This window comes from Colletotrichum fioriniae (genome assembly GCF_027942845.1).
Source record: "Colletotrichum fioriniae strain IMI 355084 chromosome Unknown scaffold_6, whole genome shotgun sequence".
NCBI lineage: Eukaryota > Fungi > Ascomycota > Sordariomycetes > Glomerellales > Glomerellaceae > Colletotrichum > Colletotrichum fioriniae.
In genome coordinates, this window is record NW_027076842.1 from 1,094,098 (window position 1) to 1,108,392 (window position 14,295).

A 14,295-nucleotide genomic window follows, 5' to 3' on the forward strand; every position below is an offset into this window, starting at 1 on the left:
GTCTGGCACGTCTGGGCGTATTCCGTCGTTCGAAGCTGCCCTGCCCCTGTGTATCCGTACCCGTACTCCATAGCGGAGACCGGAGAGATACCTCGTCCAAGGGTATCCATTTGTCTGTCCTCTCACTCTCAGTCTTGACTATCAAGTCTCATCTGTGTATCCCGTCCGTAAGGATAGTGATACTCTGTAGCGCGCGGGCACGCTTTGCTTTACGCACCCACATTTTGCTCAGCTACCGGGGGTTAAGTGGTATAGGTAGTAGCAGGCGAAGGTGGACGTTGGAGAAGTCGACAGCCGTGTTCATGACCCTTGTGGTATCCATACATAGCACTGCGTACTCCGTACACAGACAGAAGTCGACGTCGTGGTGGTATCCGTACTTCGCAGTCACACCTGGTGCTGCAAGAAGATGGAGGGGGGTCTAGGCCCAGGGACCCTGTCCTGCTCAGCTGGGCCCTGTCAGTTTCTCCTCACCAATCTTTGCCCTATCCGCATCTGTTTTTGCGAAGCCCGAGTCGCTGGCTGACGGGGACGGGGGAGTCTACTCCGTAGAGAGGAGGGGGCGCTGTGCTGCACACTCACTGATGAGAAGAAGAAGCGCGCTGCGGTGTCGTGCCGTCACAGAGAAAAGAGCAGAGCCAAGCAGAGCAATTGGAAGCAGAGGAGAAAGAAGCTCAGCGCAGAGCTGGACCATCCCCCCTCCTCCACCTCACTTCCGTCCCCCGCCGCCGTCGCCGCCGCCGCAGCCTCTCTCTCAAATCACATTTGCCAAACCACTTGCTAGACGAGCTGTCATAAAAAGATGCTCGCCTCCTCCGCCCATTCGCAACATATAGCACTCCTCCAGATCTCCTCCTTCTTCTTTTTTCTTCCTCCTCCCCCGCCTCCTCCTCTCTCTTAGCCATCACTACACTATTAGGTGTTTGTTCTCGCTGTCATTCTGGACCCAAACTTGAACCAACGGCATCCCGCAATCAAAATCAACCCGTCGTTTTCGCCACTAGCAGCTCTCGGCTCGTCCCAACTTATCTACCTTACCTTACCTGTTACCTTGCCTGCTTGCTTTAGTCTACCCACCTACACAACCTACACAACCTAAGGTAGCTACCTGCGGCTACGGAGTACGGTACAGATAATACCTAGGTTGCATCTCCTCGCATACCCTCGACGTACTTCTTCGAGATTTCAGCCAACCTTCGTTCAACGTCCGAGTACATCCACTACGTCAGGTCACCTGTGTCTGGATGTACCTCAAACTCAGACTACCTTAACCTCGAGGGAATCGCAACGTTTCCAACCCCCGCCAACGCCTAAAAAAAAAACCTCCTCTACCACCACCACAAAACGCTCTCGTTCTGACCGGCTTGCGCCCTCTCCGCACTATCCATCAGCTTGGATATTCAACTACACCTTGACTTTCAGCCCCCCCGTTTCTCCTTCTGCAGTAAGCCGCACCGAGCTGCCAACTGTCACTCGATTACCTCCAATCCGCCTTTTGCTCACTGCGCATACCTGCCTGTGTACGACACGACGCAATATTGTCCATTACTCTGCACTCCCGCTATCCCGTGCCAGTCACATAAGTCGGGTCCGCCGTTTTCACAGCCACAGCCACTCTATCGGTATACCCCGTGAGAGTGAGACTGAGACTGACAGCCTTCGCTTGCGAGGTGAAAGCGCACTCTGTGTCCCACGCCCAGCAAACCAGCGCGTACTACAATCAACAACGATTGGAGAGAAGCAATCACTCAGCCCAGACCCGATTGATTCCCCAGACGTATTACAGTTACCGCTTAAGATTAATCGAGCTTCTATTTGGCGCGGCCACTGATTCGACGCCTTGCGGTATTGAGGACCCACCAAGCTCTCCACGGCAATCAAGCAGTCTCTCAAACCACACTCGCCTTACTTCCCAGCCGATTAAGACTCCGGACGACGTGCGGGAGAAACGGACGTGATTGCGATTCAATCGGACATATATCCCAGACCTTGTTTCAGCCACGAGCCAACTGTTCTTTGCCATGGAGCAAACGTTCATGACCATTCATTCCACGGACCCCAGCGCTGCCATATTATTCGTGTCCGACTCAGTCTACGACATACTGGGTTATACCCCCCAGGAAGTGCAGGGGAAATCATGCTTTGACTTCTTTCACCCCGACGAGGTACCCTTCGCTCGCTCTATCCACAGTCGCGGTGTCTTGCTGGACAAGGCAGCCGTGCTTCACTATGCTCGCATCATGGCCCGCGATGGCCAGTGGGTGAGCTGTGAATGCTGCTTCACTGTCGTCCACGATGTCTTGGTTGCCTGTACCAGTATTTATCGACGGGACGAAAAGAGTCACAGTAAGCGAACACTTCAGCCTCACGTTCAATTCATTCTCATGCTAATGTCGTGACAGGACGAGCCGTCGAAGCACCTCAGATCCGTCGATTGTTCTCGAGTTCCCCTCGGGATCCTCGTTACCACATGCTGGAGCATCTCTCACCCAAATTCAGAATGCCTCCCGTGGAACGCGAGCCCCGCGCAGCTCTCATCCTCAACAGGTTCACCCGCACTCTGACTGTCATGTTCGCTACCAACGCAGTCTCCTCGATTCTTGGCGTCAGACCCGACCAGATCAAAGACAAGAGCTTTTATGAGTGCATACAGGAGAATTGCTTGCCGGATGCTATTCGCTGTTTGGAAAGTGCAAAGGCCAATGACTCGATTGCCTATCTGAGGTTCTGGTACAGAGATCCCCGTCGGCCTGAGGATTTTGATGATGAGGAGGAAGACGAAGAGCACAACAGCGGAAATTCCAGTGACTCCGATGGCGGAGGCGTCCAACTCGATGGCCGCATGGATATTGACGACGATGACGGTCCTGTGATCAAACAAGAAGACCAAGGTCGTCCGGATATGTCGAATCACAGCTCTGCGAACCAAACAGCGACTACAAACGCCTCTGGCTCGAGCAATGAGACGCAGAACACTGCAGCTACCTCCGCCCCTTCGGCTGACGGATCAGCCGCCCAGGCATCGACGCCTGCGGAGCCCTTGCGTAACCGTCGGCGGGAACCGCCCCAGGCTTTTGAGCTTGAAGCTGTCGTGTCATGCACGTCCGACGGTCTTGTCGTCGTCATTCGTAGAGCGCGCCCACCAATTCCGGCACCTCACCCGCCGTTGGTCGTCCCAACCTACACCAATGGTCTCTTTGCGGCACCTTGGGGTCATCATCCCATCCGCCCTCAGGTCCCCCAGGAATCGCTCTACAATTTCAGACCTCCTCTCATGCCTCAGTACATGCCTTTGCAAGACAACGTCATGGCTGCTGGGGGCCCACCTGTGGACCATCTCATGAGCTCCATCAGAGATGTTGCCGTTTTCGCATGGGCATTGGTAGGAATCAATGGCAACCTGGCGACATACACGCGAGGCATGCCACGCGGTGAGTCCATACCAGATAGTGGCCTACCTATATGGGATCCCAATGCAGGGAATGCCTCTTTACACGGACCGGAAAACCAGGCAGTTCGTCGATGGACGCAATATGACAAGGAAAAGACCTTTGGTCCGCCCTCGTCGGCTTACCGACAGTCGTATAATCAAGGCAGGCCATCCGGGTATAGCCATGTGCCCCAGATGGGCAGCTACATCTACTCTCAGCCGGCGCCGCCCACATGGCCCGGCTTACAGCCTGCCTACACTTCGGCGTATGACCCTTACTCAAGGAACAACAACATTCGAGAACAGCACCATCAGCATCATCAACCGCAGCCTCATTACGACTACCAGGCTGGTCGTCAGCAGCATCAACCCCAGTCACAAGATTTTGGTCAACGAGGAGCGCTGCAAAATCAGCCATGGGGCGAAATACCCCCACCATACAACGGCCAGGGCCAAGCGAATGGTAATTCCAATGGACATGCTGGCGGACATTCGAACGGACAGCCCAATGGCCAGTCCAACGGGCAGCCTCATGGGCAGGCTAACGGCCAGTCCAACGGACATGTCGACGGAAACTCCGGCAATGATCCAAATGGATCGGCAGGGCCAAACGATCCATCCCATGGTTATCGTTACCCATGGCAGTAGTTGAAACACTCGAACATGGGAGACGGCAGCATGAGGATGACCATCTCACACATATCGGAGCGCATTGGCGGAATCCAAACGAACAGAATGTGATCAATCTTAGGGAAGAAAGTAGGTAGAGGCTTCGTGAAACTTCTTCAAGGAAGTCAGTAGTGGCCGGTGACGATAAGGGGGAAAAAAGATTGGGGTAGATTCCCCCCTAGCAGAGAGGACATGGAAAGGGGTTGTGTGTACCAGGCATCGGCGTTCCGCGTTTTACTAGAAACGGACGGTAAAAATGAAAAGATACCCCGCGAGGCGAAATGGAGGCCATCAAGCTCGCAAAGGAGGAGAATATTTGTATATAGACTATCTGCCAGTAGGGTTACTTACTGGCATGGGGATTTTTTTAATATTTTTGGGGGGCGTTTTTATTCCAACTGGGTAATGAAGGGCTAAACTATGCAATTTGTGTCCGGATTTCGTGTTGGATATTGTGAATGAGAAGCTAAGTTTGATGTCGGTTTGTATCTATGTGTAGACGTGGGCGTTTACGACTCCCGGAGCATCAGCGGACAAGGCGGGAATCCACATTGAAATCCGGGCTTGGGGCCTGGGCGGGTTCTCCTCAGAGTCCTCACAGCGCGGAGTGGGGTCAACACGTTGTACCTTAGTTAGGGTACTCCGTACCTAAGGTACGAACGGCTTTCGCTGGCCAGTGAGCGATGGCGTGGCATCTGTGGATCGGGGATGCGGATCTCTTTTTTTCCGATTCGAGGGAGCTTGGACCACCTATTAGTGCTTCGCTGGAGGAAACCGTGGAGTCTATGCCAGGAGTCGCAAGCTGCTACGTACGTCAATTAGACCAGAAAGTCCCATCCCATCTCGGAAACTTGAAAGTGCAAAGCAACTTGCAATTCAACCATAACGACCCCCACGAACACATTTCACATTCTGCTTTCTTGAACAATAAGAAGGACGAAGACACGACAATAGTGTTTTCCGCCAAATAACACAAGTTCCAGCCATGGCATCTACGAGCAAACGAGACGATTATGCCAACCCTCCCTTGCCTGACGACGATTTGATTGATCCTGATGATGGTAAGCTTTCACAAAAGGGAACCACGACATTCTGTCCAAGCGATGGAAAGCTAACACTCCGTCTGTGATGAAGCTGATCTAGATGATTTCGACGACCCTCTCGGCAACACATCCTCGCGCCAGCCATTGACGGGCAACATCGGCTCGAGCTCCTCCTCTTCGCGGCCACTGAACGAGAACGCCTGGACGTCACGCATACCAGGTGAGGACCGCGCCGCGCCGCAAAACACAATCGACGAGTCAGTCTGGGACACGCTCCGCCGCGACCTCCTCGCCGTCTGGGCCAAGATGAGGGAGGTGCTGTACCCAAAGTACCTGCTGGGCGGCACCATGTTCGACGCCGACGGCCTGCGCGGCGCGTACGCCAACATCCGCGGCGCGGGCATCTCGGGCGCTCGCGAGGAGCTCACGGGCCTGGCGAGCCGCTTCATGGACTCGGAGGCGCTGCTGTCGCAGAATAACATGACACCCGGCCTGCGGGACTGGGATCTCTGGGGCCCGCTCATCTTTTGCCTGCTCCTCAGTCTCTTGCTCAGCTTCAATGCCAGGGCGGACCAGAAGGATGTCGTGTTTAGCGGTGTCTTTGCCATGATTTGGATTGGAGAGGCTGTTGTGACATTGCAGATCAAGCTCTTGGGAGGAAGCATGTGAGTTGAACCGTCCCCCTGTGTCGCTCTTTGTGTATGTGTGAGCGAATACTAACAGACCACTGCAGCTCCTTCGCACAAAGTGTCTGCATCATAGGATATACGCTGTTCCCCCTGGTGATTGCGGCACTCCTCTCTGCCTTTGGCATCCCGACCGTGGTCCGAGTCCCCGTGTACCTTGTCCTCGTCGCGTGGTCTCTGGCGGCAGGCGTCAGCATTCTGGGGGGCAGTGGTGTGGTCAAAAACCGCGTTGGAATCGCCGTGTACCCGCTCTTCGTCTTCTACCTCGGCCTGGGCTGCCTCTGCTTCATCAGCTGAGCTGCCCTGGACGAGGTTGCAAGGCGGAGTTAGGGGGGGCGAAAGTGTTGGAACGGTTGAGAGATGTACTGCAAATGTGGCCTTGGCGAGAGTCTAAGGCGTACACTGTATTCTAGATATCCATGTTGTGCTACTCATCCTCGGGATGGTGGCGGGCCAATGAATGAGAATGGGCGTTTGGTTTTCTGCTACTAGGATCGGCTATCCGAGGACGAAAAGTTGCCCTATCTCGCGATGACTCCGCGTGCGCCGCCGAACCCGAATTGTCTCTGGCTAAATTTTCTAACGAGGGGAATCAGTTGCCAGAGGAACATGTCGTTTAGTGGTAATGGTTATAAGTCCAAAGCCATTTCACTCACTACCTTAGATGCTTGTTAGACAAACCCAGGTCATGAACCAGAGGCACAGGAACACCAAATTCTAGCTGCAAGCGGCGTCGGTAGTTGCCGCTAGAATGTCACCTGCGTTGCCCTTTTTGGACAGCCACACCACCCAACCGTAGGGCCATTCATCTGACACCTCAGACGAGCGGCCCTGGGCTGAAGGACATCGGAGGCGGGGAACCCCCACCGTTGGTACGGTACAGTGTAAGGTACCTACTCAGAGAACCAGACCTAGGCTTTTTAAGTCTAAAATACCCCTCACTTTTCAGTCCACGTACCTAAGTTGCAGTGAGGTGCTCGTCGTATTGAAAAGCCTTCCTTGGAATATTACGGCAGGGTGGCGGTATAAGTATGCGTAACAATAAATGAATAAAGCAAAACCCTTGGGAAACCAAGACAGAACAAAGATTCAGAGGTACGGATGGGAAGTTCTAGCCCATCGCAAAGGCAAAGGGCGCTAATGCATGCCGCCATGGGCCCAATGGAATTCAACCTGCCCGTGGACGAGCTGAGGGTGGGCATTTCCCTCTCGTCTAGCCAGCGTCGTGCCGTCGTCTTATCCGAGCCCGGAGCGCACCGAATGATTGGATTGATTAACTCAAGCGGGAGTCGGCCCCGTCCAATTGTTTTCCATCTCAGTGAGCAACGTCAAATCTCTCCGCGAAAGACGAGAACCATACACCTGCGGATTACTGGCCTGAGCCTACTGTCACCGCATCCCGCTCTGTACCGCGCCTACCTACGTACCTTTCAGAGACCTGGGAGTGTACCCATACTGTACTGCAGTGCAGCAACATCGTAGCACCGCCACTACCTGGACTACCTTGCTCAGGTAGACATTTCTCAACCACAACCTTAACCCCCAAAACGCCAGTCGCGCGACACCACCGCCCCAGAACCCAGAAACGCGGACCTCGGTGTTCTTACCCTGTCGACGACCCGGTTACTATTGCTCTTCGTCGTGGAGACGATTCTTGGTCTTTTTGCAATAGCAACTTCGACTTTTTTCCCCCTCCTTTCTTGCCATTTTTGGCTCTCCCGTCTGCGCGGCAATACCCATTTGCCAGCAAACTCCACGCTACTGAACTACACCGATTTTGCTCCATCGCTGGCAAAAGTCGGGCACAGAGAACCTCCGCACCCACCACCCGACGACAAACGACCGTACACGACAACGTAAAAACCGCTCCGACAGGAACGTCACCTATAAATCACCATGGCCGACGATCCCCAGCCGGGCAGTCCCAAGTCGGACCCGATCGACGCAAAGGAGGACGCCGAGACCGCCGCTGCCCGCAAAGAACTGAAGCACACGGCCATCTCAGAGAAGGCGGAAGGAGCCACCGCCGACACGACGCCTTCGGGATCGCAGAACGAGGATCACAAGGACCACGTCTCGTCGCCCAAGAAGAAGCGGGCGCACGACCAGCTGGACGAGGACAAGGACGCCGACGAGGCTGACGTCAAGAGCGTCGCCTCGAGCGACTCGGCCAAGGACAGGGCTTCGCGGCTGGAGCCAGAGAAGAAGAGGCATAGGGACGAAGTTGCCGGCTCTGGTGACGCTGCGGCCGATTCCTCGGTAGGCTTTGACCTTGACGCATGTGGTGTTTGCCATGCATACTGACGCTGTTTCGCTTCCCATAGGCGCCACCGACTACCGATACAAAGACGTCAGAGAGTGCCGCAACAGAAGCAGCTACATCACAGGATTCTACAAAGGATGAGAAGAAGGGCACATCGAGTTCTGCGTTTGCCAATTCTGGCTTCGCTAAATTGGCGGCATCGAGTGCGTCCCCCTTTGGTTCGCTGGGAAGTGCGACCAAGGGAAGCGTCTTTGGCAGCGGAGCCAAGGCTGGCGCATCGCCTTTTGGCGGTCTATCTCCATCCAAGCCTGATGCCGCCGCCCCGGCGGCTCCTATCCCCACCCTCAGCTTTGGCGGTGCCGGCTCGGCTTCGTCGCCTTTCGCCAGCGTTAAGCCCGCTGGCGCAAATGGCGGTTTCGGCTCAGTGTTTGGCAGTGCCTTTGGCGGCGGTCTAGGCGGCAAACCACTTTCGAGCTTCGCCAAGACGGGGGAGTCTTCTTTCAAGACTGAAAAGGCTGCCAAGCCGTTCGGAGCTCCCGACAGCGACGCGGAAGACGACAACGATGACGAGACTGAAGGCGATGCGGATGGAGCCTCAGAGTCTGGCGACAAGGACGAAAAGGAAGAGTCTGACAAGGAAGAGACCAAGGCTGGGGACGATAAGAAACGTACCAAGCTGCAGAAGAGTAAGAAGGCGTTCTCCATCCCAGTAACACGAAGTCAAATTGACCTGTTATAGTTACTGTCGACGATGGCGAGGCCGGAGAGGCTACTATAGTCCAGGTCAGAGCTAAGATATTCTACCTGGAAAAGGAGGTTGGTTGGAAGGAGCGCGGATCCGGTATGCTCAAGATCAACGTTCCCGAGGCATGTGTCCAGTTTGACGAAGGTGGTCTGCCGATACCTGGCTCCTTTGATGCATCGGCCCTGGAAGACTTGGAAGACCCCGAGGCTGGCGAAAGCAGAGGCAGCAAGGTGCCCCGTCTCATTATGAGGCAGGATCAGACTCACAGAATACTACTGAACACGGTCATCCTACCGGCGATGCAGTTCCAGGAAAAGGCGACGTTGAAGAGCGTCGGTGTCATGTTCACGGCCTTTGAAGGCGCGGAGGCTAAGCCAGTGAGCGTTCATGTGAGGGTACGTGTTCCCCTCCCCTACACCCGAAACCAAAAGCACGAGACGATTTGATTTACTAACTCATCACATATAGCTGAGCGCCGCTAGTGCAAAGTCATTCCTGAACGAGGTTGGAATGGTGCAGAGAGAGCTCTTGAGCAACTGAGTGTATCCATACCAACACTTTTCAAGTGAATTTGAGATAGCCGGCGGCGTTAATGGTCGCCTAATGACGCCAATTCATCGAACAAGGCGAGTACGCATCACTATAAAGGGAGGGCCGGCGTGGGCATCTCCAGAGACCGCCTGGAGGCCTTCGGCTACCTTAGAGAGAGTGGGCAAGAAGAGGGACAGGCACACAATTGGTGGGACGGCAGAGATTTGTTTAGGAGTCCAGTTTGAACTAGGCGGATATCTCAGGCCCCTATCCTGTCATGATACCAGGATAACAGGTATCCTTCGATACATTTAGATATCACTCAGTACATTGTAACAAGGGCACAATTCGACTGAAGATTCATCGTTCGTTCAAGCTGTGGAAATCGAACCCTCTTTATGCAGGAGCCTTTGGATGACTGTGGTTCGAGACTTGGGAAGATGATATTTGATGTGACGCACGTGACTTGGTGTGGATTACGTGACGCAGACGACTTCTTTGATCTGAGAGGTAGTGACGTCGCGCGTCGAAGCGCCAGGCACGACTAATTCGCTTCACTGTCTGTCTGCATGTCCAAGAAATTGTAACGATCAGATTGCCGAGTCGACTGGTTTCTGTTGACGATCTCAAACCCCCTAATTATCCACCCTTGCAATCGAGAGATGGCGGCCTCCTAAGGGCCACTGATTCAAGCGACCATGTCAAGCGCTGCTCCAGGCGAGCTCCCGGTGACAGTGCGAAAGCCCCGGGGTAAGAGGAAGCGGCAAGAGAATGAGAATGATACGTCCACGCAGGAGAGTCAGAATAGCGTCGGTTCTACAGAGGGCGGTCCATCAAATACCGACGATGCAGTGTCCACTGACACCCAAAAAACGACCAAGTCCAGGAAACGGGCTGCGCCGAAAAAGGCCGGGTCGAAGCAGAATAGCACGGAAAGCGTAGCCCCCGCCGAGAAGTGCAAGATTGAGTGGCCTCAACGCTTCAAGGACTTGGAAAAGACGCATCGCGCACTCAACCTCGTCTTTACGTTTTGTTGTACTCGGAAACACCTCGCCACCACGTTTGAGACGATCAAGTCCTCGGTGGAATCGCACACAAAGACGTCCCTTACAGTCCAAGATATAGCTGCTATCGCCGCTATACGCCCCGAGGGCGTCAACTTTGCCTATGTCGATGAGATCATGCTGCAGACCGAGGTCAGGGGCGCCGAGCGCGATGTGGTGTTCAAGAAGGGGCGGGATTTCCTCTCCCAGGCTCCCGCGCCGGATGCCTCTGTGGGAGGCATTTCGGGTCTCGAGAAGCTGGATCACCACCCCGACGAGGCTGTCGAGCCAGGAAAGGAAGTGCTGTATTTTGAGTTTGTGGACGGCGACCTGAAAAGGCAGGTCAAGGACAGGAAGACGGGGGAGATTATCAAGCCGAACAGGAAGCTAAGGGAGGAGACTCTCAAGATGCCCGTCTACAGCCAGAAGCAAATGACGAATTTGATTGAGAGGCGGAATCAAAGGTTCAACGACGCCATTGTCCATTTTCTCAACCAATGCGTCGCCGATGGGCTTGATCCAGAGCTGAGTTTGGCAACGGCAACTGAAGCTCATATTCCTGTGCCGACAATCACAGAGGAGACGGAGCCAAAGGATCTCGGTGCTTTGCCCGAATCCATCCCAACGGAACGAAAAGGCGTCCCTGAGATTGTCCAGGAGCTGAAAGAATGCTCTTGGTACACTGGACAGATTGTGCCCGACGGACACCGCGTCTTCGAGCCGCAGGAACCCGTCTACGGTGATCTCAACTTCCTCCTCAGCCAGGATCTCGTGAATGCGCTGTACAACGCAAAGGGCATTACGCAATTCTTTGCGCACCAGACCGAGGCCATCAATGGTTTGCTCGAGGGGCAGCACGTCGTCGTGGCCACTTCGACGAGCTCCGGCAAGTCTCTGATTTACCAGCTGCCGGTGATTCACGCCTTGGAAGAGAATCCGCACACGCGTGCCATGTACATTTTCCCGACGAAAGCCCTGGCGCAAGATCAAAAACGGAGTTTGAGGGAGCTCATGAGCTACATGCCTGGCATGGAGGAAGTGCTGGTGGAGACGTTTGATGGAGATACCCCGATGAAAGAACGTAATGTGATCCGGGAGGAGGCGAGGATCATTTTCACCAACCCAGACATGCTGCACATCACTATTTTACCGCAGGAGGAGAGATGGAGGACGTTCCTGAAGAACCTCAAGTACGTCGTCGTCGATGAGCTGCACTACTACAATGGGCAGATGGGTTCCCACGTGGCCTTTATCATGAGGAGACTGCGAAGAATATGCGCTGCTGTTGGAAACCGCCACATCAAGTTCATCTCGTGTTCTGCGACGGTGGCCAACCCAAGGCAGCACTTTAAGACAATCTTTGGCATAGAAAACGTGCGGCTCGTCGACTTTGACGGCTCCCCGTCCGGTATGTTGTCTGCCTGGTCCCCTCTTCACTTTTCAAAGACTGACTTGCAACAGGTCGCAAAGAGTTTCTCTGCTGGAACACGCCGTACAAGGACCCCGGAGACCCGGCGAGCGGCCGAGGTGACGCCTTGTTTGAGTGTGCTCGCCTCTTCTGCCAGCTTATGCTCAGGGGCGTGCGCATCATTGCCTTTACCAGAGTCAGAGAGCAGTGCGAGAAGCTGGTCACCGCGGTGCAGCAGGAACTGGAATCTCTCGGGCGTCCAGAGTGCGTCAACAGAGTCATGGGCTACAGAGGCGGCTACACGGCGCAAGACCGACGGCGGATCGAGTCGGAGATGTTCGAGGGTAAGCTGCTCGGTATCGTCGCGACCACCGCCCTGGAGCTCGGTATCGACATTGGCACACTGGACTGCGTGCTGACCTGGGGATTTCCCTATACCATTGCCAACTTGCGCCAGCAGAGCGGCCGTGCCGGACGAAGGAACAAGGACTCGCTGTCGGTGTTGGTGGGCGACTGCTTTCCCACTGATCAACATTACATGCAGAATCCGGACGAGATCTTTTCCAAGCCAAACTGTGAGCTGCAGGTCGATCTGGAGAACATGCTGGTACGGGAAGGACACATTCAGTGTGCTGCGTATGAGATGCCCATTCGGCCAGTGGAGGATGCTCAGTACTTTGGCAAGGACCTTCCTGTGATTTGTGAGGAGAGGCTGGTAAAGGACCCTTTGGGCTTTTATCACTGCCACGATCGGTTCCGTCCCATACCTTCGAGGTTCGTCGCCATCCGTGATACCGAAGATGATCACTTTGCCATCATCGACATCACACACGGTAAGAACGAAGTCTTGGAGGAGTTAGAGGCATCGAGAGCGACATTTACGATCTATGACGGCGCAATTTTCCTCCACCAGGGAAACAAGTACCTGGTCAGGGATTTCCAGCCCGAAAAGATGATGGCGAGGGTGGAGCGTGTCAAGGTCGAGTGGACGACGACGCAACGAGACTTTACCGACATTGATCCGATTGAGACGGAAGCCATTCGCAAGATCTCCGGGTCCATGTCGAGAGCCTTTTACGGCACAATCAAGATCCAGCAGAACGTGTACGGGTTCTTCAAGGTGGACAAGAAGAAGCGCGTGCTCGACGCCGTGCACGTCGACAACCCCCCCGTCATCCGGTACGGCAAGGGCATGTGGCTCGACATACCCAAAAAGGCGTTGCAGATCCTCGTCGACCGGCGCCTGAACATCGCCGCGTCGATTCACGCGGCCGAGCACGCCATCCTCAGCCTGATGCCCAACTTTGTCATCAGCCTACCGGGCGACGTCCGCACCGAGTGCAAAATCGCCCTAAAAGAATTTGCCAAGAAGGATTCCCAGAGGAAGAGGCCGGGCCGGTTGACGTTTTACGACGCAAAGGGCGGCGCCAGCGGGTCGGGCATCAGCACAAAGGCGTTTGAGCACGTCGACCACCTGCTGCAGCAGGCCGTCAAGAGAGTCGAGGACTGCTACTGCGAGCACGGGTGCCGGGAGTGCGTCGCGTCGGACCAGTGCAAGCAGGCGAACGAGGTGATGAGTAAGGCGGGCAGTCAGGTGATTTTGAAGACGTTGCTGAATCGGGAGATTGATATCGATGCGCTGCCGATGGGGCCAGAAGAGTATTGTCCTGCGGGGATCGAGACTGTTGTTGTGGCGCAGACTGTGCCGGCCAAGGATGGGGGCAAGTTAAGGGTGGTTGAGATCAAGGAGGAGGAGTTTGATGAGAGAGATACGGTTTTGTTGGAGGAGGCTGAGCTGTGGGCTGGGCGGGAGGAGGAGGAGGAGGTCCAGGAAGAAGAAGAGTCATGATCGCGTGTTGATGTGGTATGGATATCAGACATTCTGTGATCTCGCAGTACCCTTTGAAGGATCTGAATAGAGCTGCAGCTATTATCAATTGTATTGACTGTCATGTCTGGCTACCTACGCTCGTCCACTAAAAAAGAGACAATCCCATCAACTTGTCCTCTTGTTTCGATTCCAGGGATTAAGTTACTGAATGGTTGAAGATGACGATTCCGAGGTAGTGTGCTCGTCACTAAAAGCTAGAAAGTGGGCAACGTTCTCTTTCTCGATACTCTTTTCTAGCGTTTTAGTCAGTAGCCTAAGTACATCAGGTCTTGGGATTGATCTCAATCCTATTCCATCGGCCCCTATTCTCAAGTGTCGATTCAACGTTGTCAAAGAAGCTAGGTATACCTTGGAATAAAACGTGAACCAGAGAACCTGGCGAAGCGCGGCGAAAAGGCAGGAGCGAGTGAGTACTTACCTACCTAGCCAGACCTATCTGCCTGGTAAATGTTGCTCTTGGCCAGTTCAGTTCCATCTGGAACGTCATCACAAGGTGCGTTAGCATCTCAACCTTGGTATCTCGACTGTTCCTCTCGCATTGGTCATCCAGGTTTTCTGATAAATGTCATCCATCATCTAAAATGAT

At 54.4% G+C, this 14,295-nt stretch overlaps 4 protein-coding genes across 4 annotated transcripts; all 4 read left to right on the plus strand.

Annotated features, from left to right (window-relative positions):
* Positions 1 to 2,250: 2,250 nt before the first annotated feature.
* On the plus strand, positions 2,251 to 4,078 carry N0V96_005734 (uncharacterized protein; the record flags this gene model as incomplete). The annotated part of the gene is made up of 2 exons (XM_065757485.1): positions 2,251 to 2,257; positions 2,403 to 4,078. 2 exons carry the CDS (start codon positions 2,251 to 2,253, stop codon positions 4,076 to 4,078), a joined length of 1,683 nt encoding a protein of 560 aa, XP_065613828.1.
* A 1,006-nt stretch (positions 4,079 to 5,084) lies between these two features.
* On the plus strand, positions 5,085 to 6,125 carry N0V96_005735 (uncharacterized protein; the record flags this gene model as incomplete). Its single annotated transcript, XM_065757486.1, has 3 exons — positions 5,085 to 5,160; positions 5,234 to 5,807; positions 5,876 to 6,125. 3 exons carry the CDS (start codon positions 5,085 to 5,087, stop codon positions 6,123 to 6,125), a joined length of 900 nt encoding a protein of 299 aa, XP_065613829.1.
* Positions 6,126 to 7,724: 1,599 nt separating this feature from the next.
* Positions 7,725 to 9,376, plus strand: N0V96_005736 (uncharacterized protein; the record flags this gene model as incomplete). The annotated part of the gene is made up of 4 exons (XM_053189645.1): positions 7,725 to 8,087; positions 8,153 to 8,777; positions 8,831 to 9,231; positions 9,305 to 9,376. 4 exons carry the CDS (start codon positions 7,725 to 7,727, stop codon positions 9,374 to 9,376), a joined length of 1,461 nt encoding a protein of 486 aa, XP_053053098.1.
* Positions 9,377 to 10,065: 689 nt separating this feature from the next.
* Positions 10,066 to 13,667, plus strand: HRQ1 (ATP-dependent 3'-5' DNA helicase; the record flags this gene model as incomplete). The annotated part of the gene is made up of 2 exons (XM_053189644.1): positions 10,066 to 11,818; positions 11,872 to 13,667. 2 exons carry the CDS (start codon positions 10,066 to 10,068, stop codon positions 13,665 to 13,667), a joined length of 3,549 nt encoding a protein of 1,182 aa, XP_053053097.1.
* Between the last annotated feature and the right edge of the window lie 628 nt (positions 13,668 to 14,295).